Here is a 21343-nt window from a genome sequence, read left to right on the forward strand (position 1 = left end):
ATGTGCTAACCATGAGTCCAACACGTTGCCCGGCAACAATACGAAACCTGATATATAGATAAATACATACAATCTATGTACTGCACTGTATACGTAACTACCATATTCATAAATCTAAAGCATTGGGATTGATTGAACTTTTTTTTTTTTTCTGTTATTTATCGTTTGCTGAGCGCCTACACACGCAAGGATGTGGGTAATTTATTTGCGGGGCAACAAGAACTTTTACGAGTCTGTTTCGAGTAGAAGAAGCAGCAGCAGCAATAAATTGGGCCGTGCCACTTCTCGCTAGCAGCTCTTCATCTCCTCGTTTCTTTTAAGCAAGATTTACGGGCCCCGCTTTCTAATTCACTTTTCCTATGTTTATAAAAAAAAAAAGACCATGATGTTATTTATTATAATATTTGCCAGATGAGCGTCGAATCAGCGTGGCCTGCTGGCTGCTTGGGTATCCACAAGGTGGTGTCATCCTCATTTGCCTGCAAAGCTTGAGTGACTCCCAATGCAGCAGCAAGCAGTAGCAGTAGCAGTTTATGATGCTGATACCTCATCCAAGGCAACATTTGTGATAATGGTCTCGGTAGGAATGGGGGGAAAAAAATCACTTACGGTTGGGTTGAGAAAGCGGGCAGAACGAGTGATTATCTCAGTGAAAGCGGTCATTGTAAAGCAGTCTGCCGACTTTCAAAATAATGGCGGCGTTGGAGCGGAGACACTTCATTACCCATCCAAATTCTCAGAGCACTTCGCCAGTTAAATATGGGACGGGCGGGGAAAAAAAGGTCACAGGGACTCTGTTCTCGGTTTTCTCTAGTTTTCTTGGACAAGCTTTTGGGCAGAGGGGACCACATCGGAATGGTCCCAAGAAAGGAAAACAATTACAGTGTCATATAAGCGTATGTTTACCTCTTACTTCCTGGTTTGAAAATTACATAAGATGGGAGTTTTGGTTTGCAGATACAAATGAGGAATTTAAACTCAGTAAGCTATAATAAAATGATTGGGTTCTCGCAGAGAATATAGAAAATATGCCTGTGAGTGCTGTCATTAATTAACTGAAGGTAATGTTCCCTATTGGTAAATCTGCTCCGGGTGAGAGGTTGTTTGCATTTTTTAATTTTTTTGACTTTATAGTTCCTGGTTTGAGGAAAATAAGAGATTATAGGACAGTACAATTTAAGATTCTTAGACGGGCGCGTGACATGGTTCCATTTTATCGCGGAGCACCACATTTGTGAGTCTTTTCCTGGCGAGTGGAAAATGCCATAAATTGAGAGGACTGTACCATCTTAAATTCTGGAGTGGGTGGAAACTTCCATTATGACTCAAACAACACAAAAAGCTCATCGCATTTGTTTCTTTGGCTGGCTGTACCAAAATTGGACGGCTACTTCCTGGTTAAGAGTGACATAAAATGGCGGGACCGTACCATTTTTAATTCGGAGGTTGATGAAATGTTTGGGAGCTTCTTAGATGACATACAATCATAGTAAGTTAGCATTATTCACTGACGTCACTGCGGTGTGTTTAATTACCGCAGGGAATCGATAGAATCCCTTTAGATAGCTTTGACATGCTAATTAGCTTCCCTGGCTAATCCCCGTATAGTACCGTTGAAGGGTGTTTATGATGGCACGAGTGTTTGTAGAGTGCCATTGAATGTTTTACCTTTAAAAAAAAAAAGCACAGGTCTGGTCCCCCGAGTTATCCGCCTAAGAGCAAATCTCATTCATAAATGATAGAACGCCAACGCACCCGCGGTCACGTCCATGCGTACACGCATCACTCACTTGTGATTGACAGCCGTGTGCACCTTGCATAGTGTATTGCTGCACTCAGCCTCTTTTATACTTTATAAGCTAACACATAAACTCATTAAAAAAATAAGTCAGTAACCTGATGAGAAACTTTATCAGGCTACTTCCTGAGTTTTTAATAATTGCTATTGTCTCTGTACATCGAGCCACTTCCTGGTTCCTTGTGGACTGTACCACCTTCATTCTCTCGGTGGGTTGAAAAATGGTCAAAAAAGTAAATTACACGCTTCTTAAAATCGTGTCGTGTCATATTCGTTTGTTTTTCTGTCAGTAGGTTAGCTTGTTACTTCCTGATTGGAAGAGAACGCCGTAAAAGAGCGGGTTGTACCATTTTTAATTCTAGGCAACCATGACAAACAATTTGCGTCTGTGTGTCAGAACTCAGGCAAGAATCACAACTTTAACATTTGCAACGTTAGTCTAGGATTTCCAAACCAATGTGTTCCTAATTTCATCGTGGTAATGTTCAGCGGGGGAACCTTTGTATCTGCCGCACATCTAATAGGCTGTAAAATAATGTTTGCCCGGTTATTGTTCTTCAAGCCTCACATTCGGCCAATCGCAAAGCAAACATTATCCGCAGTGTGGGTGGAGGTGTGTGCGCATGTTGTCTACATTTGTTCTGCCGATTTGTCCTGTTTGTTTAGGTAACGGCTATGCAAACATTTATAGCATTTGAATATTGTCTCATTGGTGTGCACCTGTGCAACATCCATTCATCCGTTCCAGTCTTACAAAAAAAAAATAATAATTCTCAAAAACTTTTTGGAATATGCTTATTTATGAAGAAAATCACTACAGTATTGTACTTACGGTTGTAGCCTTACTTACTGGATGAATGAATTTGAAAGTTTGTTCATCATCACGTCATGAGATGGGGCTGCTCCTTCACAGTGGTTAATTAGCCATTTTGAATGCAAGCTTACTATTTAGCAAGCTGTTTATTTACTTTGAAGAGTCTTCGCACTCTTACGTTGACTGTCAAACAAAACATCAAACAAAATGTGACACCAAGTGTTTTGAAAACAACCACATAGCTTTGTCTTTCAGTCCACTAGCTTCATGCTAATGCTAACCGGCATCTAGATTGTGGTGCTTTCAACCTTTAAGAAATGGAATTGAACACAAATGTTGCAATAACACATGTAGCCAGACAATATAGCAATACTCACTGTCATACATTTTATATCCTCTGCGTAGAACGACTAATAGAGTATTAATGCCGTATTGATGAGCTAAGAGAGGAGTTGAGACGTCGCAATGAAAACTACTGTATTCGGGAGAATTCCTTAAACCTACAAGCTGCGATTGGAGTGGGGGCTTAAAGGTTACATTAAAGGTGGGGGTGGGCAAGGGGGTGTGGGGTAAGGTAAGCAAATTGCTTCCTGCCGCAAGGTTTTGATGGATAGTATACACCGCTGTGTGCAGCCAGGTGGTTAACTTTCTAGAAATGTCACAGACAGCCTCTGCGAGCCTTTTCAAATATAAAAACAATGAAGCCCGGCTTGGTAAACAGGCGATAATGGCAAGTCTGGACCCCCCCCCCCCCCCCCCACCCATCTGTGCCACACATCCTTCCCTTTTACCAGCACTTGGGCATATCACGTTTTATTGCCATAATGTACTGCAGCGGGTCATATTTCCTCTCATTAACCAAGTGGGCATGGCCACGCGCGGGCTCGGAACAACATAATAAAAGGGTCGCGGGGGACGGCATCTTGTCAGCGTCGGAAGCAACAAGAAGAAGAAGGAGGAGGAGGAGGCGCCGCCGGCAGCTGCGCTTAGGAGGCATACATCCTCCACTTCAAAACACCTCAAGTAAGAATGTCTTCTTTATTTGGAATTCAAGGAGAGAAGTTGTACTTTGAAATTAGATTCCAACTTAAAAGTCGGTAAGAATGAACACTGGAGCCCGACAATGAGAAAATCTTGCCAAATAGTGCGCCCACATCAAGTGGTTTATGAATCCGATATTAAATAATTTAAGCAACTCAAAATAAATCAGCAGGTGAGGAGTTTGACAAATAGTGAGCCTGTTCTTAAAATGGTTTATGTAATTTGTAATTAACTACCGCACTCTTGATCAATACGTTTTTACATGAATGGGTAAAGCGAGCTAAATTGTTGGCTCACAAGAAAAATTAGTCATACACAAACGTGGATTTTTACATTGGCTAGCATCTTTATGGGAAGAAATTCCTAATTTTTTTAAATGAAAAATATAGATAGCTTTTTTTTTTATGAGAACATGCAGTGGTGCCTTGACAATGTATGCCTGAGTCCTGTCATATTGTCTGTCTACATGTGTTGCTGCACTCCTACGAATGAGCACATTTGTTCAAACATGAGCGAGGCTGATTCGATGAGGAGGGAAAACAACGAGAACAAAAAAGGCGTGAGTCATTCGTTTCCTGGAATGCAGCCGGTCAGCCATTGTCCAATTTCAATTTTTTTTCTCTTTGAGCGCTGCGGTCTCCAATGAAAGAAGATAAAATGATTATTCAAATATTGATGACGATCCAACGGGAAAGAGCAGATGTTTTTTATTGTGTCTTGTTCCAAACTTTGGCTGGCTGCACACTCTACTGCCAATCAAAGTATTGGAAAACACACACCGGGAAGACGGGTAGAGTTCAGGATGGTAATCTTAACAATTTGGTTAAAGTGGCCGAGAATTCGGGCTATGATGAAAAAGAGGGGGAAAATATGATGGATTGAAATGAGAAAAATGTCAAAAATATTTCCAGAAAAAAAAGATGATGTGTTTATTCCGGAATTAAGTCATTATGAGTTTATAGGTGCAACCTCCTTTTTTTCCCTAAGGCCGTAATCTGTTTTTTTTTCTTCAGCGGTTGTCATTTCATTTTAATTATACTTAATAGAATTGTAATCAATCAATGCATCAAATTATGACAGTATAGGTGTAATTTTTGGGCGGGGGGGGGGGGGGGGGTGGAAGGTGAGCATTACGGAAAATTTTATTCACTGATTAATTGGCTGATTAATTAAAAAAAAAAAAAAAAAGCACTAGAAAACTTTTTTTTGATCCCCTAACACTTAAAACAATAAATCTCACCCCGCAGGATCACCCAAGGACATACGCCCTCGCTTCCCGCTTGCCGAACGAAACCCGGGCGCACCCACCGGCCCGCCCCCCCTTCGACTGCGGCGAACGTAATTGCTTTTCTCCACGTCGACCTCGAGAGCAAGAACTGGATCGGAGCGTCCTTCCGAGGGTAAGGACGATGTCATTCGGGCCAATTTCCTCTCAAGGCTCAACTTAAGGCCTTATCTGCCCCCTCGCAAGTCCAAATGGAGATCCTGATTTGTTTTCCTATTTCTGTGTGTGTGTGTATGTGGTGACATTTGTGTATGGCAATACACAAACGTGCAAGGCATGAACTTCGGCAGGGAGGTGGCCAGGCAGACCAGTTGTTATACGTATGTGTTAGAAGATGAGGATCCAGCCCTGGCACGTCTAAATATATTCGAGGTGTGCTTGACATTGTGGTCACAACATGGAGAACGTAAACGGTGGCAAAGCATCAAAAGTAAAACGTTTACCTTTATTCTCCGTGGTGGAGTTGGCCGAGAAGGGTGACCAGGCTCTGCTGGAGAGCCTGGTAAGGAAGAACCCCGAGGTCCTAAGTGAGAAAGATGAATACGGCGCCGGCCCCGTTCATCACGCCGCCGCGGGGGGGCACGTCACCCTCATCCAATTCATCACCGGCGTCCTGGGCCCGCAGGGTAGGGCTACCGATGAGCACCTGATCTGTAGGCGGAAGTTGTTGCATGCAATCTCGTTCATTCATCTCCGTCCTTCCTCCAAGCGCTGAACGGCTGCGACGAGCGTGGCGATGTTCCCCTCCACTGGGCCGTGGAGAAGAACCAGGCAGAGAGCTGCGGGGTTCTTCTGGACCTGCGGGCAAACCCCAACGTCCTCAACGAGGCGCTGCTGTCCCCCCTGCATTTGGCCATCAGCCTAGGACACAACAGATTGGTGGAGGTGAGTCTCAATTCTTTGACTTTGTCAAAATACGAGCGTTGGATTTCGCCCAAAATTGTCTCCTTCAAATCAAAATGGCCAATGTGCTGTTCAGTTGCCAGCATGAGTCCTTGAAACCCTTTTCCATCGTATTTGCCCCCAAAATGGCCGATTCAAACCAAAACAGCGCAGTTCCTGCTCAATTCTGTGCATAGGTGATCGAGATTTTTTTTCCTCGTATTGTTATGTGTGACACGTCCACCCAATTTTGTGTTGACAAATGAAACCGCTGCCAACAAAGTTCAAAGCCGAGTGTTGCTTTCCCCACTCCTGATGAAAAGTTTGGCCTCGGCCTTGGCGTTCACACACCGTAAACTCACGTCGGCGCAAGTCAATCGAGGACGACATTGGGGCGAGCGACACCTTGGACGGGCCGCCAGTCAATCACGCGCCAATCGCACCGTTGACTACTGAAATGAAGCCGAGCGTTTGTCCTTGGCAGCTGCTGCTCTCCTACGGCACGGTGGACTACGACCAGCCTGGAGACCTTGGCAACACCCCAGTCATGATGGCCTGCTCGCTCAATAACTGCGAAGCGCTCAACTTGTTGGTAAGTACGAAAAAAAATTTTGGGTCGGGGGGGGGGGGGGTACCAAAATGGGAGACACATTTCAAGAAAGGGGGAAAATGTATATAGTGGGTTCACAACAATTTGGAGGGTAGCTTAAAAAACGTGTGTGTGTGTGTGTCTTTGAAAAGCTCAAGCACGGAGCACGCCTGTGCCAGCAGAACAAGTTGGGACACTTTGCGGTACATGCAGCTGCCTTCGCGGGTGCAAAAAGGGCCTTGGAATTCATCCTAAAGGCCGGTAAGATGACGCATTGAGTATGAGTACACAAATAGATTTCATACACTCTTTAAATACATTTTTAAAAATATTCCACATACTCTGTGTAAAATATAAATGGAGTAAATTTGTGTGTATTGTCATAATTTGGGGATACGTTTTTTTGTGGGGAAACAATTATTTTTAAAAATTGTAGTATTCATCTTCCGGGTCACTTTCTTTGGGTGGGGGGGGATTGCGTTGGATTTTTTTATTGATTGATTTATTTTTTGACGGGTGCAAAACTTGTGTAAGTCACAAAATTTTGGTGAGCATGAAAAAATTGATGTTTGATTGGCAAAATTTGGAGGGCTGCATCAAATATCAAGAGTGGAAAAATATTGTAATGGTAGTCAGTCGGTTAACATTTTTTGGCAGGGTAGCTATATTAGCTAGCTAGCTATCTAGATAGATAGATAGATAGATAGATGTAAAATATCCATCCATCCAGATTTTTGTCAGTGTGTCCTAATTATACTGCATGTGATTGAATTATCCACCAACAGGAGAGGAGCTGGGCTACTTGGGCGAAAACCACATTAACTATCTCGACAAATCCAATAGCTCCCCTCTGCATCTGGCTGTGCGGGGCGGCAACGTGGAGACCATTCGATTTTGCATCGACAAGGGAGCCAAAATTGACCAGAAACAGGTATCGTTTGGATAGAGCTTCCTGGAATTGGTTCAAATATTTAGCTCCCCAAAGATTTTTGGCTGAAATTTGGTAGGCGTGTCTGTAATGAGTAGAAGTGCCTTAATAGATGAAATCTTCCATTTTGGTTGGAAGCAACACTCAAAGTGAAAAAAATAAAAATAATAACACAAATTATGCTTCAGTAAGTGCCACCTGGAGTTTTACTAAACACAGTTCTTGAATCTAGTTTCTCTAAGCAACATGAAATTTAGTAGGTGTGTCTGTTATGACCAATGCTTCCCCACAAAAAGTCACTGGACCCCAAACCAAAAGACACGGGAAGTCTACCATTTTGATTTGAATCCACATTTTAGGCTCATTTCGGCCATAACCAGGGCTCCCAAAATTGAAATTCAGCCCTCATAGCCAGTTTTCCTTTACAGCATGACATTTTTATTAAATTTTATCATGAGTAGACCCACAAAAAAGTCACAAAAAGCCATGCTTGAAAAGACAGTGAAAATATGCGAGTTTGGTTTGAAGTACTCATTTTCAGTTCAACTTTACCATTTACCAAAGATTTTTTTCCAATTTTTTTTTTTTTGTTGTTGTTGATGATTCATCACTAATCTAAACCACACATTTAAGATAGATGGAAGATGATGAACCACCAAGGATGATAGTTTTCTTCATTACGTGTGGGCGGAGCAAAAGTTGGACGACTCGCCATGTGACTCGCCATCCAATGTGAAATCCCCGAGGTCAGAATCCGCCCAAACGCCGTTACAATTCAGTCATTATAATTAGCACGGCATTATCATGGCGCCCATTTGCTCCTGGTGTTCTTTGCAAGTGGGCTGGTGTCCAAAGCGAGAGAGCCCGTCGCCGTGTAAATTCTAGCAAACAACCTCCTATTACATACACCGTGGTGCAATCAGCAGCCTCTTCCTGCCAATCCTGGTTATCTCATTAAAGGCTTGTGTTACACATCTCACTTTTCAGCCAGCGAGTCCTGGGCAACGCTTTGCTCAGTGCACCATACACGCTCGTATGAGTGTGTGCATACCAAGTCCTGCGTGTTTGCGCTGCTCTGTCAAACTCAATATGTCAGCGTGTGGAGAATATGTAATCTCGAGAAGGCTCATTACATGCGGCGGTTTAAATTGACACGTGTTTGTTTGTTTGGCACGCAGCACGACAGGTCGACGCCGCTGCACTTGGCGTGTACCCAGGGTGCCATCGAGGTGGTCAAAATGATGCTGTGCGCCCATGGCCGAGTGGAGGACATCATTAACCTCAAGGACGGAGCTTGTCAGACTCCGCTGCACAAGTGGGCTCTCGCCGCACATCCACGCCGTGGCCGCATGAATGGATGGATGGGTTCAAGGGGGGTACATCGTGGCAGCTTGACGACGAGTGCCCCCAAACTTACGAATCGTTGCTGGTTTGGTGGATGAATGTCTCTTTTTCGACAGATGTCTCGATTTCTTGATATGTGCCTTAAGTGTCCTGATGATGTCACCACCAACTACAAGAACGATTTAATCACGCCGCACCTGCCTGTCAAATGACTACATCCATCCTGTGACACTTTAACTTGCTGTCTAATCTATTGAGTTAGGCCGGGGGTCGGCAACACGCGGCTCCAGAGCCGCATGCGGCTCTTTAGCGACATCTAGTGGCTCCCTGGAGCTTTATAAAAATGTTTGAAAATGGAAAAAGATTTTGATAGTAAGCTAATATAGCTCAAATAGATAAAAATATATGTTGCAGCTCCGAAAAAGGAGTGCTGTGGTGTTGGTTTTTTAAAACGTACACTTTATTTATGCTTCTAACAGTCTCGACAAACACGTCTGCGTCCGACTCCGTGCCTTCTCTCTTCTCGTTCGACTCGAGAGGCGTTCAAAGACAGCCTCCGAAAAACGGAAATTAATGCTCACTTCACTGACACTAAGAAAAGCGAAAATGATGCACCAAAACAAAAAAAATCAAGCGAAGAAATCACAAAATAAATTCTATAGAGGCATTTGTGAACACACAACAAAGGAATGAATAACAAACAATTCTGAGACAGTCCAGTCTCCTACATACATACATACAGCATGTGTTTCCTTCATTGTAAATTTTATAGCAGGCTTTTATTTTTTTTGCGGCTCCAGACATATTTGGGTTTTTTTTTGTCCTATATGGCTCTTTCAACATTTTGGGTTGCCGACCCCTGAGCTAGGCTAACAATACCTGTTTCTCCTCTTCTTTTTTTTTTTTTTTCCAGGGCTACCATATTTGACCACGTCAACTTAGCAGAGTACCTCATCTCTTTGGTAAACATCCCTACTCATGTGAATTCCTCAATATATCGTAAGGATATGGTACACGTGGCGGCGTTGTAACCTTTGAGCAAATATCCAAGCGCGCTTGTTCGCTCAGAGAGGGGTAGCTTGCAATTACTTGTTGAGCATCTGTCGCCGTATGCCGTTGCCAGAAGAAACGGCTTTCAAGTTGACCTCTAGTCAAGTGATTATTTACACCGCGATGGGGAATAGACGCGTCCGCACGGTTTATCTTAATTAAAAATGACGCGCCTACACCGGGAAATGTTTATGGCCACGATGCAGTTTGGCGAGTGGATTTCATGCATGCTATTAGTCATGGGCCGATAAAGTGTTGACCCACCCCCTCCTCACGTGCACCCTGACAGATCATCAACCGGTGGCGTTTGACCACCGACATGAGTGAAACAGAACAGAATATATATATATATACACATATATATATATATATATATATATATATTTTTTTTTTTTTAATGCATTTTGAGCTTTTGACAACACACACACTCCACCCAGGGTGCAGATGTCAACGCCGTGGACTGTAAGGGCAACCCGCCCTTGCTACTGGCGACCAGTTGCGGCGCGTGGAGGACTGTGGCGCTGCTCCTGTCCAAAGGTGGTAACGCCACGCGCATCCATGTTGGCCATAATTTGTGTTTCTCATCATTATTCCTCCAATTTTTTTTTTTAGAGGCCAATGTCAATCTAACGGACAGGTTTGGCTGCAACTTCCTTCATCTGGCCATCTTGCAACCCAAGGGGCTGAAGAATTTACCAGAAGATGCGCTGCAGGTAAATGTTTGTCACCGTGGAGCTGGCTGGCTCTATATTTGCTATTCGAATGAGTCAAAAAGCAAAGTTACATACACAAAATGAAATCATTACATTTCAAAAATGTCGTTCCAATGTACCTGGATAATCATTACTTTTTTTTTTTAATTAACAAATTTCTGACTTAATGCAATGATAATCATTTTATTAACTCATTCACTCCCAAAGACGTTTTTAAACGTCTTTTCAGACTTGGTCTGGAATTAGCTGGTACTGAATGAGTTTTAAGCATCTTTTGAAAAGAGAAAACAAATGTTTAAAAAGCACAACGAAAAGCTCAAGAAATAAAAACAACTTATTCAAACCGGTCATGATTAATGTTTACCTACAATTATCAGGAGCAGAAAAATGTGTCTTAATCTTTAAAAAAAAGTAACTCTGCACTTTGATTGGCCTGTCCGTTTTTGGGGGCGTGGCTTAGTCAATGCTTAGTTCCTGTATTTCGGATGTCCACTCGAAATCACGTGCGATCTTCCCATTTACCATCGTCCGCTATTGCTTATGTCATCTGCCTTTAACTTCACATAAGATGCATGTTACGTAAGCTATAGCCTAGCAATTGGCCGCATGAGCGCTTCGGCGCACACGATGTGTCCCAGCTGCCTTATAGATCGGTCTTCATATGATGTTTCTTTCTCCGGCTCTTTCAGCGCAACAGCGTGAAGGCGTTGCTGAGCTGCGAGGACAACGAGGGCTGCACGCCACTGCACTACGCCTGCCGGCTGGGCATCCACGACTCGGTGCGCAACATGCTGGGACTCTCGGGCCAGCTGGGCCTCGCGTGCAAGTCCAAGGACAAGAAGTCCGCCCTGCACTTTGCCGCTCAGTGAGTGACTTCGGTAGCCCCGAGGGCACGGGGGGAAAAAAAGTGCAGCTGTTCGTTTCAGGGTTATGCTCCATAGTCTCCTCTTGGCTGCAGAGGCCTGTTTTCCTCTTGAGACTAAGAGCAGTGAGAAGCCATTACCATATAGAGGACATAAGATTTAGTTTGGGGTCTTTGTTTTGAATGCTGCGCGATTTTATTGTGCAGTCTCCACTTTGCTGCATTGGCCCTTGGTCTCCTTGTGAATAAACTTCTGAAACTTGCATGCAAGCCTAAAAACAAGATGCCGCATCTGCACTAACTCCGTAGTGTTCTCTTTGCTTCAGTGCCTTGTTTTTGCTTGTATCCTTGCAAAAACTAAGGGCAGGGATGAACAAATTATGTCTCCACAATCTCCTATTTGCTGCTTTAGCCCATTTTCATGTTGCCCATAGTCTGGAGAGGAGACCAAGGGAATATACCCTAAGTGGCATAAGGGTCAGGGTGAGGGCCTTAGATCTGATCTGTACTATTTTACTCCACAGTCTCCTCTTTGTTGCCCATTTTCTCAGTTCTCTGAATTGACTGGTGCCATTTGTCTTCTGGGCTTAGGATGCAAGCACTATAACAAAATGTTCACACTGTACTGTAATACGCCACAGTCTCCTCTTGGCTGCAAAGGCCCATTTGGGCAAGTAACCTGATATATATATATATATATATAGCCCTGTATGTGTTTGTTCCGAACGTTACCCAACACTTTTCTGCAAGAGCCCGAAGTCTCCTCTTGAATAAACTTGTTATCCTGAGCCTTGTATGCAAGTACAAAGACAGTCTATTAGGTGCCAAGCATTATGAGCCAAACCCATGTGAGTTGGGGTGAGGAGCAGGATTACACTCCGCAGTGTTCAGTTTGCTGAAATGGCCCTTTTTTTTGTTGACCTTAGTCTCCACATGAATAAAATTGCGAATAGTCAGTGAGTAAAGGTGTAGGATCGAGTCACTATACATAACAGGCTTCACTTTGCCGCAAACTTTGTTGTCATGGTTCATTCTTAACAATGCACAGTCAACAATACGGTTTTACTTCTTCAACTTGATATGCTGTTGGAAATTTAAAAAAAAAAAGACTCTGCAGGAGCGTAATGGCTAAAATATGACTCTTCCGAGACCTGAGACTGAAGCCAACGGTTTCATTTCCCTAATTGGACTAACGGGATATGGGGACAAAAGAACAATGTCTGTGTGTTTCGGCGTTACCTCAACATCCAGTTTCTTATTTATTTTATTTTTTGGGGGGGCAAAAAGCTTTTTTGATGATTAATTGGACGTGACATCTCCATTATGCACGGACCCAAGGGCCTGGAATAGAATCCCATTAGTGAGGCGTATGCGATTTTTTTTTTTTCCGGTAGGTGTGAAATGAGTGGTCATGTACTCATTCCTTTTGTGCTACGGGGCAAATGAAGGGCTATGATATCATAAAGCATGAAGATGATGATGATGGTTTGAAAACAGGGTTCTCAAACCGTGAACCACGGACCACCAGGGGTCTACGAGCAGCAGTTTGCACTCTAAAAAAATGGGGGGAAAAACGAATTAGGGGTTAAATAACCCACAAAACACCCCATTTTTGGGGGGGGGGTTGTTTTGACCCACATTGTTGGACTCCATTTTATTTGTAATTTTTACAATGTTACAGTCCAACAAAATGAATATTTGAATATGAGCATAATAAAATTTGCATTGTTGTGATGGTTATTCGATTGGCTCAAATTTGGACTTTTTTTTTCTCTAAAAATGTAAATTTTAGTCTAACATTTTGACCGTTCAAAAATAACTTTTTAATCTTTGTGGCATTTCAGGCCACACATTTTTTTCTCCTATAAGCAAAACTGAACTAAATTTAGAATTGAGAAAACATTTTGTTGTTGAAATAAAATAAAAACCTAAACGTAAAGATCTACATCTAAAATCTAAATCTTACCTTTATAAAACAAATTATAATTGTTGTACAGCAATACAGCAAAAACAAAATTTCCTGTATTGCTGTACATCTGTACAGAAAATTTTAGTTTACTTTATTACATAATACTATGTGCACATTATCTTGCACTCAACAAATACTCTACATTAAAAAAAACTAAAATACTAAAATATAAACTAAAATGAAGCATTTAAAAACATATGAATAAACACTAACAAACCTAGAACTAAAACAGCATTTGAAATAAATAATTAAATAATGGAATATATAAATAATGATGGTCCTGCCTGAAGAGTGACCCTGAACGAAAACAAATTTGAAGGACCCGAATATGAGTTCTGTGACTTTTGTGCCCTCTAGGTGTCACTATTGCTTTGTTTGCCCCCCCCCACCCCACCCCACCCCCTGTAGGTACGGCCGTATCAACACTTGTCACCGACTGCTGGAGACCATCACCGACTCGCGCTTGCTCAACGAAGGCGACGAGCGAGGCCAGACGCCGCTTCACTTGGCGTCCCGAGGTGGACACACGCAGGTGGTGGAGCTGCTGTTGCGCAAAGGGGCTCTTTTTCACAGGTACACGTCAACGCGCCCTTCAAAAATCGACTTTGTAGTGCAGAGCTTCAGATGCTGACTTTGGTGCAACTGTGTTATGCGTTTTTTTTTCTCTACCCCGCCAGCGTAAACTCTTATGACCACCCGTTTTAATATGTTTGTTTGTGTGTAGTGATTACAAGGGCTGGACATGTCTGCACCATGCGGCTTCAGAGGGCTACACGCAAACTATGGACATTATATTATCCGCCAATATGAAACTGCTGGATAAAACAGATGAAGACGGGGTACGATTGATTTCGCCACACCATCAAATTTCAAAAGTTGACATCATTAAAAAGACGACATACCCTCATGCAACGTTCGCAGAACACCGCCCTCCACATGGCGGCGAGGATGGGCCACGTGGCGGCCGCCATGCTCATGGTGAACCGGGGGGCGGAGTTTGTGCTGAACAAGAGCGACACGTCGTTTCTCCACGAAGCTCTGCAGAACGGGAAGCAGGATGTGGTCAACGCCGTCATTGACAGTGAGAGGTACGTATAACTTTTCGGTTGGCAAAAAATACCGTGGCTGCTCGAGCGGCGAAGAAAAATATGTACAGTGAAACTCCTCTAAAACGAAATCATGTTTGCAGCTAGACATTTTTCACAACAGGGGGCTTTTCACTGTAGCAAATTTTATCTCAGATGTAAACACACAAAACGTATGTGTGAACTTTTTATTTTTATTCCAATACGTAGTGCATAAATATGAGCATTCACTTATTTGACACTTCATATAGCCAGTGTAGAAATAAAAAAACGGGAAAGAAATTGCGAAATTTACGATCAGCATTCACTTTCACTTACATCAATTTCTTGCATAATGTCTTTTATTTTGCTTCCTCCATCTTTCATTTTTATTACTTTTATCCTGTCATCAAGCGTGAATCCTTTTCTTTTCTTAACTCCTTGGTCTGCAAAGGTCCGTTTCGTAGACATTTTAGCAATGTAACGTTTGTTTTACTTCCTGGACTACTGCGCATGTGTAAACCAGTGTGTTGGTTGCTGTTGCCGTTTCCGAACGAAGCAGCAGGGGTCACTGTGGCATGCTGAGGTTGGATTAGACTTTGGCGGAAGGCTTGTTTTCGTTGTAGTGAATCTCGTTGCGAGGGAAGAGCAGAGTAAAAGATTTCGTATAACGGAACAGGGGGACTTTTCGTCATAGGGGGAGCAGAAAAATGGGAATGGCTTTCATGCATGAACATTTTTTCAACCTAGGGGGTATTTTCGCCCATGTAGGTTTCATTGTAGAGGAGTTTCACTATACCGATACTTCCGATCAGAAAGGAGACCGCTCCCTCTTAGAATTATTGGCCGAAAAAGTGAGCCGAATGGTAACGAAATATTTAGCCACACCTACCTAAAACATCATTTTGCCTTGAACGAGACTGTCATTCATTTTTGCGCCAAAATCTGTGAAATTTGCACAATTTTATGAAATCGGCCACGGCTCGAATGCCAAAAAGATGTCGTTATGTCCTTCATATGTTTGTCCCCGCAGATGTGAGGAGGCGCTGACTATGTTTAAGGTCGGTGGATCCCAGCGTTGCCCCATCACGGACATGATTGAATACTTGCCCGAGACCTACAAGGTTTGTCTTCTCGCGCGTCACTCCTCGCCATTCTGAAATGTCACATTGATTCCTGCTTCGTAGCACCTGTTGGACCGCAGCGTGAGGGAGTCGGAGGATGATCACAACTGTCCCGACTTTCACGTAAATCCAACGGCAATGTCAATCCCACCTCAACGCAAAAGGCTCAACCAATCTGACGTCCCGCCTTCCACAGATTGAATACGACTTCAAGTGGCTGCAAGCACCGCTCGAAATGCAGAAGAAAGGGGACAAGTCCAACCGGGCACAGCCGCTAGCCGCGCTCAATGTAAGTAAGAGGAAAAATATGTTTTGACTCGAACTACTACTAATTTCTAACTTCGCCATTGTGCTGATATTTCGGGATGCTCTTATTCCACACAGGCGATGGTGACCTACAACCGCCTGGGGCTTCTCAACCACCCCGTCTGCAAAAAATACCTTTCCATGAAGTGGTGAGTGCCCCGTCGTCCGATATTTGGGCTTTTTTTTTCCCGCGAGCAAATTTTTGTGCCAAAATCGCGCAGGGTGGCGTACGGAAGCACGGCACACATTCTCAACATGTTCATGTACCTGGTGGGCCTGCTGCCGCTGACTCACCTCATTGTGACTTTGAGGCCCACCATTAACATCACAGAGACGGGCGAGCGCAAGATCACCATGGTGCCCGTGTCCTTCGTGGAGGTACGATCGAGTCGCCGGCTGCCGCCCGAGCGCCGCAAATAATGTGGCGTGGCGTAACTGAAACAACAGAAACACATTTTTTATGAAATGATACTCAAAATAGCGATGAATACCTTTCAACAGATGCATTTTTTTGTCATGTTTCGGTTGACGAAACAGTTAGCCGAGCGCAACGTGTGATCTGCGGTATGATAAAGATCGGCAAAATCATCACGGATATATATACATTTTTTTTTGTCTTTGCATTGAGCAGCAAAGTGTGTTCCTGTCCTTCTGTATGGTGATGGTCCTCATCATGAACGTCTACTCCGTATTGAAGGAAGTGCTGCAGATAATACAACAGGTAAAAATCAATCAATCAATAAACTCGGTGTCTCATCTCGTAACATTAAGGAGTTTGCGTCGAGACAGTGCGCTCCATTTGTGAACCACTTTGAAAAGATAAGCGATAGAACACCCGAACGGTAGCTTACAGTCACGATCCTTGACTTCAGTTACCTCAAACATTTCGGACTGCATACCCCGTAAGACGAACAGGCTTTGACAAAAGAATCACGACCAATTCTTATTGAGTGAAAAGTACTGGTGCTAGAGTGCTGAATAGAATCCTACAGTTTTGTTTAATAAGGCTGAGCAGCGACGGCTGCGAGGTCCCTATTGTTTCGATAGAAATGATATATTTTTGAAGGCCTAAACATGAACAAAAACTCAAATGCAACCACATCAGGCCAAGCAAAAAAACAACAAAAAAAAGATGAGAACGTTTTCATACAAGACTACAAAAAAAATTTAATTGATGCCCAAAGGAAAAAAAAAAAAAAAGGATGATAATTTTTTTAATCAAATTGATTGAATCTGTGAGTTCCGAACTGCAAGTATGCGGGGGTCCACTGAACAAATTAATATGGCCTTCCCCTTGCCCCCCTCCAAAAAAAAAAAATTAAATACAAAAATAATATTCACATTTTTATTGTTGTAAGAGTGTATGGACTAAAAAAAGTTATTTTTATCATTTTATACAGAGTATATATAAATATATATATATTTTTTTCATTAATCAGTTATTGCAATTTTATTCTGACAGATATCAGAATCTGCATGAAAATTATTAAATCATTAATTAACACACACAAAACCAAAAGCTACATAAAAAAATAAAATAAAATAAGCAAACAAACAACAAAATTGCAAAATGTGATATATTGCTTTTGTGCCTTTACCATGACTGGTGAAATGATATGAAATGGCCCCATGTTTTTTTGTCTAACTCGTGTTGCTGCGTCTCAGCGTTGGAACTACTTAAAGGATTACTCCAACCAAGCCGACTGGTCCTCGGCCGTCTGCGCGCTTCTGTTCGTCATCCCGCTCATGCTCAACGCTTCTGGCTCGTGGTATTGGCAAGCGGGCGCCATGGCCGTCCTCAACTCCTGGATCGCGTTCCTCCTGTATCTCCAGAGGTGCACAAATTCTTCGTGGGGTAAAAAAAATAAAATAAAAAACCTCCATCTGCCTGGTACTTGACTGTAATCGGTCGCCCCGCAGGTTCGAGGGCATCGGCATCTACGTGGTGATGTTGGGCGAGATCTGCAGGACGTTTTGTCGCACCGTAATGCTCTTCTTCTTTCTCCTGTTGGCCTTTGCCTTGGCCTTCCACGCCCTGCTGCTTGACCAGGTACAACTAATGTTCACTCTTGACCACTCCTTTTTACCCTCACATCGTGCTAAAAAAATAAATAAATAAACACATGTGGCAAAAATAACCCAATGATGAGTCAACTGCTCATCGGGCCATGCATTGTTTTGACTTTTCTCAACTTCAGCAAGAGTTTAAGAACCTGCCGCTGTCCATGATGCAAACGTTTGTCATGATGGTGGGCGAACTCAATTACCAGAACAACTTCCTGGATGCGTATCTGAACAATGAGCTTCCGTTCAGCGGATTGACGTACTTGACTTTTGTCACCTTTGTTCTCATGATTCCCATCGTCCTCGTGAACTTGCTGGTAAGCTGTACAACAATCCCCCCCCCCCCTCGCCCGCCGCCTTTAACGCACAAAGGAAACAAAGGGCTCACATGTCGTTTTCCGTCTTGTAGATTGGCTTAGCGGTGGGAGATATCGCAGAAGTGCAAAGAAATGCTGCCATGAAAAGAATAGCCATGCAGGTTTGTTTGTTCGGAAAGCAACAAGTCCATCGAAGATTTGGCTTCTTTTGTGCTGCTCTTCCCACAAATGCATGTTCCTTACATTTCTTGAATCATTTCAAAGGGTCACAAACAGGCTTCCCAATTTCAACCATCTTTGTAAGAAGCATTGTGACTAAACACGTATCAGGCTGCAATCACAAACAAGAGTCCATAGAAGACTAGCCACATTTTAGTTTGACATTTTGCTCATCATTCTTGTGAATAGATGTTCCTTCCAAATGAGGTACCATTCAAAAGGGCAAGAAACAGGCCGTCTAACGGCAAAATCTACTTTGGGGGGATAGTTACCACTTGGACATAAGCTAGCAAACACACATCATGCTAGTAGCAAACCAGATTGTTCATTAACACTCGCTCCAAACAAGATTCCAGAGATTTGTCGCATTTTAATTTGACATTGTGCTACTCATCCTCTCAATACATGTTCCTTACACTCGAGGTACTATTTAATAGGACAATAAACAGGTTGACAAATGGCTTAACCTATATTGAAAAGACGCATCGCTACCGCTGAGACGCAAGCTACCAAAACGCACATCATGCTAGCAACAGAGTCCACAGAAGACTTGTCGCATTTTATATTTGCTGTTGCGCTACTGAAAACCAGCATCTTACGCCAAACCAGATCGATCTTCACACTGCCCTGGAAGACAAGCTGCCCTACTGGTTCATCAAGCGAGCAGACAAACCCTCCGTCAGCATCTACCCGAACCGCAAGTGCTCCAAGGTAAACAACGCACTCAATAAATATGAACATGAAGCATTTTGGATATTTATCCCACTGATTTCCATGTTCTCAACTATAGCACTTCATAATGTATTTATTCGGAGGCAGCGGGCCGGCCAACGATGAGTGGAAGCGAACGCAGGCGTCGCAAAGATGCTCCATGCTGGAGGGCGAGCTCAAAAAACAAAAGTGCAGGTAACGCAAAACCACTCACTAAACGTTGTCGCCGCACGAACCTTTTCCGATGCGTCATTAGGCTGCGAATGCATGTGAAAGCCAAAGTAGGCAGTTTTTGATGCATTAGTGGATAACGTGGTCATGACACCACTCCAGTAAGTCTCCATTGCAAAATCCTGGAAGTGCATTAATAATAAAAATTTGGTCGTATGATACCTGTTTGAGAAGTGACACGCTGGGATTTTAAAATCTGATACACCAAGTCGGCATCACCCTCCGAAATAATTCAAGCTCTCAATGTTCTCTCCAGGCTGAAGGAGATGTCTGGCATGCTGGAGAAGCAGCACAACCTCCTCAAGCTCATCATCCAGAAGATGGACATTACCTCCGAGGCGGACGAGTACGACGGTCCCGTCAACGTTCGGGGTGCCACCTGGAAGCGGGTGTGCACGCCCAAGCGTACCACCACCAGCGTTTCCCGCTGGGTGCCGCTCATGAAGGCCATCGAGTCCAGGCCCAAATGAGACAGACGACATTAAGGAAGAATCTAAAAATCAATCAGTTGCATTGAACCTACAGCTGAAGTTTGTTAACGGGTTTTCAATCGTCCTTTTAAAGGTGCACCTCACACTTTAAAGCCATTGTAAAAACTGTTCGCCCGGTTCTTGCCGTGCATTTCCGCATAGACAAATGCAGTAAAACCCCACAGCTTCCAAAAATAGTTGACACACCACGCCCTGCAGGAACTCTCCCCCCAAAAAAAATCATAAATGTCAAGATAAAAATGTTCATCGTGCATAAAAGAATCTTATTTAGTCACACAAACCTGCAAATTAAACAAACACCACCCAACAGAGTTGGAAAACACTCTCCTCATAATAATTTTGAAAATGTCAGAATAGCCTGTAAACATTTCAAGATGAACCACGTCAACCTGTATATAACTGTAACCTTTTCTTTCCCGGCACACCCCCTCAAAAATATGCAAATCTTAAAATAAAGGCACACAGAGGAAATCACAGTATCATATTTTATCGTAGTATATAATACAGGCATCCAGACGCAAACCGAGAGGAATAGTACTCCTACTGTGACACGGTAAGATGCTTAATATTCGTCAATTTTTGTAGAGGATAAAGAATCTATGCCTGTGTGTATTGTGGTATTGTCTGCTGCTTCGCCATTTGTGTTCAAATAGCGCTGCTTTTGAAAACCATGACTAATCATGCTAACCGTTAGCGTGTCGATGGCATTTTGCATTTTTGTTAGCATTGAGCAAATCCGACGTTCCTGCCGTGTAATTAATTCTCTTTGTGTCATGTTTAAACTTCAACTGAGAGTGGCATTAAACAGCTTTACGCCTGTGTGTGCACTGTCATTTGTACTGATTATAAAACAACAAAATATTTGGAAAATTTGGTCGCATTCTAGTATCGAGTGAATATAGGGGCTTGTATTGCCGAAACCAATTTTCCTATTTTTTGATATAAACAATCCATTTATTTATGATTTTTTTCCCCGCACATTCAATGTGGATTAATTATTTGTTTAACGTTGAACAGGGGTTTATAGGTAAATGAGGGAAAATACTATTATATATTACTATTGTGATTCTAATTATCTAAATGTTTGATTTAAATAATTCATTAATTTTGTGGGACTGGGGGGTTGTTCGATATTACATTTGTGAAAAAAAATGGCTCCAAAAATATTTTAAATACTGTCATTCACATCACCTGCGAACTAGAATTCCAAATGGACACATTGCATTCCGATTGTGTCTTCAGTTAATTTCCTTCAGTCTTGCCAAAAATCGTTTTTCCTCAGACCCAACTTGCAGGTTGAGAGCCGTTTTGACACATTGGGTGCCAACCCTCGACTTTCTCCGGTCGTCCACAAAAATTCCTCCAAAAAAGCAACAAGTAGTCGTACAGTAAAGAATGCAAAACAGCAACGTTGACCTCCGGTTCATGCCAACGCGCCAGATGTCATGGGAACGGCAAACAGCTGCTCCGTGTTCAGAAACACGATCTCTCTGTGAAACCTCCCGCAGGATTAGACGCTTTTGATAAGGTCTTCAAGACAT

General features: G+C 42.9%; 1 protein-coding gene across 1 annotated transcript; it reads left to right on the top strand.

Moving 5' to 3' along the window:
- Window positions 1-3546: 3546 nt before the first annotated feature.
- Window positions 3547-20623, top strand: trpa1b (transient receptor potential cation channel, subfamily A, member 1b). The gene is made up of 29 exons (XM_086102519.1): window positions 3547-3635; window positions 4901-5053; window positions 5213-5310; window positions 5402-5564; window positions 5648-5823; window positions 6305-6412; window positions 6562-6670; window positions 7195-7340; window positions 8516-8652; window positions 9595-9643; window positions 10169-10268; window positions 10344-10444; window positions 11134-11309; window positions 13684-13848; window positions 14000-14114; window positions 14197-14363; window positions 15373-15463; window positions 15527-15586; window positions 15660-15752; window positions 15848-15918; window positions 15991-16147; window positions 16401-16490; window positions 17435-17604; window positions 17690-17819; window positions 17968-18150; window positions 18243-18311; window positions 18979-19080; window positions 19160-19275; window positions 19568-20623. Exons 3-29 carry the CDS (start codon window positions 5215-5217, stop codon window positions 19779-19781), a joined length of 3354 nt encoding a protein of 1117 aa, XP_085958645.1. The 5' UTR covers window positions 3547-3635; window positions 4901-5053; window positions 5213-5214; the 3' UTR covers window positions 19782-20623.
- Window positions 20624-21343: the final 720 nt, after the last annotated feature.

Source organism: Hippocampus guttulatus, chromosome 21 (assembly GCF_054856545.1).
Source record: "Hippocampus guttulatus isolate MCC_2025c chromosome 21, RoL_Hgut_1.0, whole genome shotgun sequence".
Lineage (NCBI taxonomy): Eukaryota > Metazoa > Chordata > Actinopteri > Syngnathiformes > Syngnathidae > Hippocampus > Hippocampus guttulatus.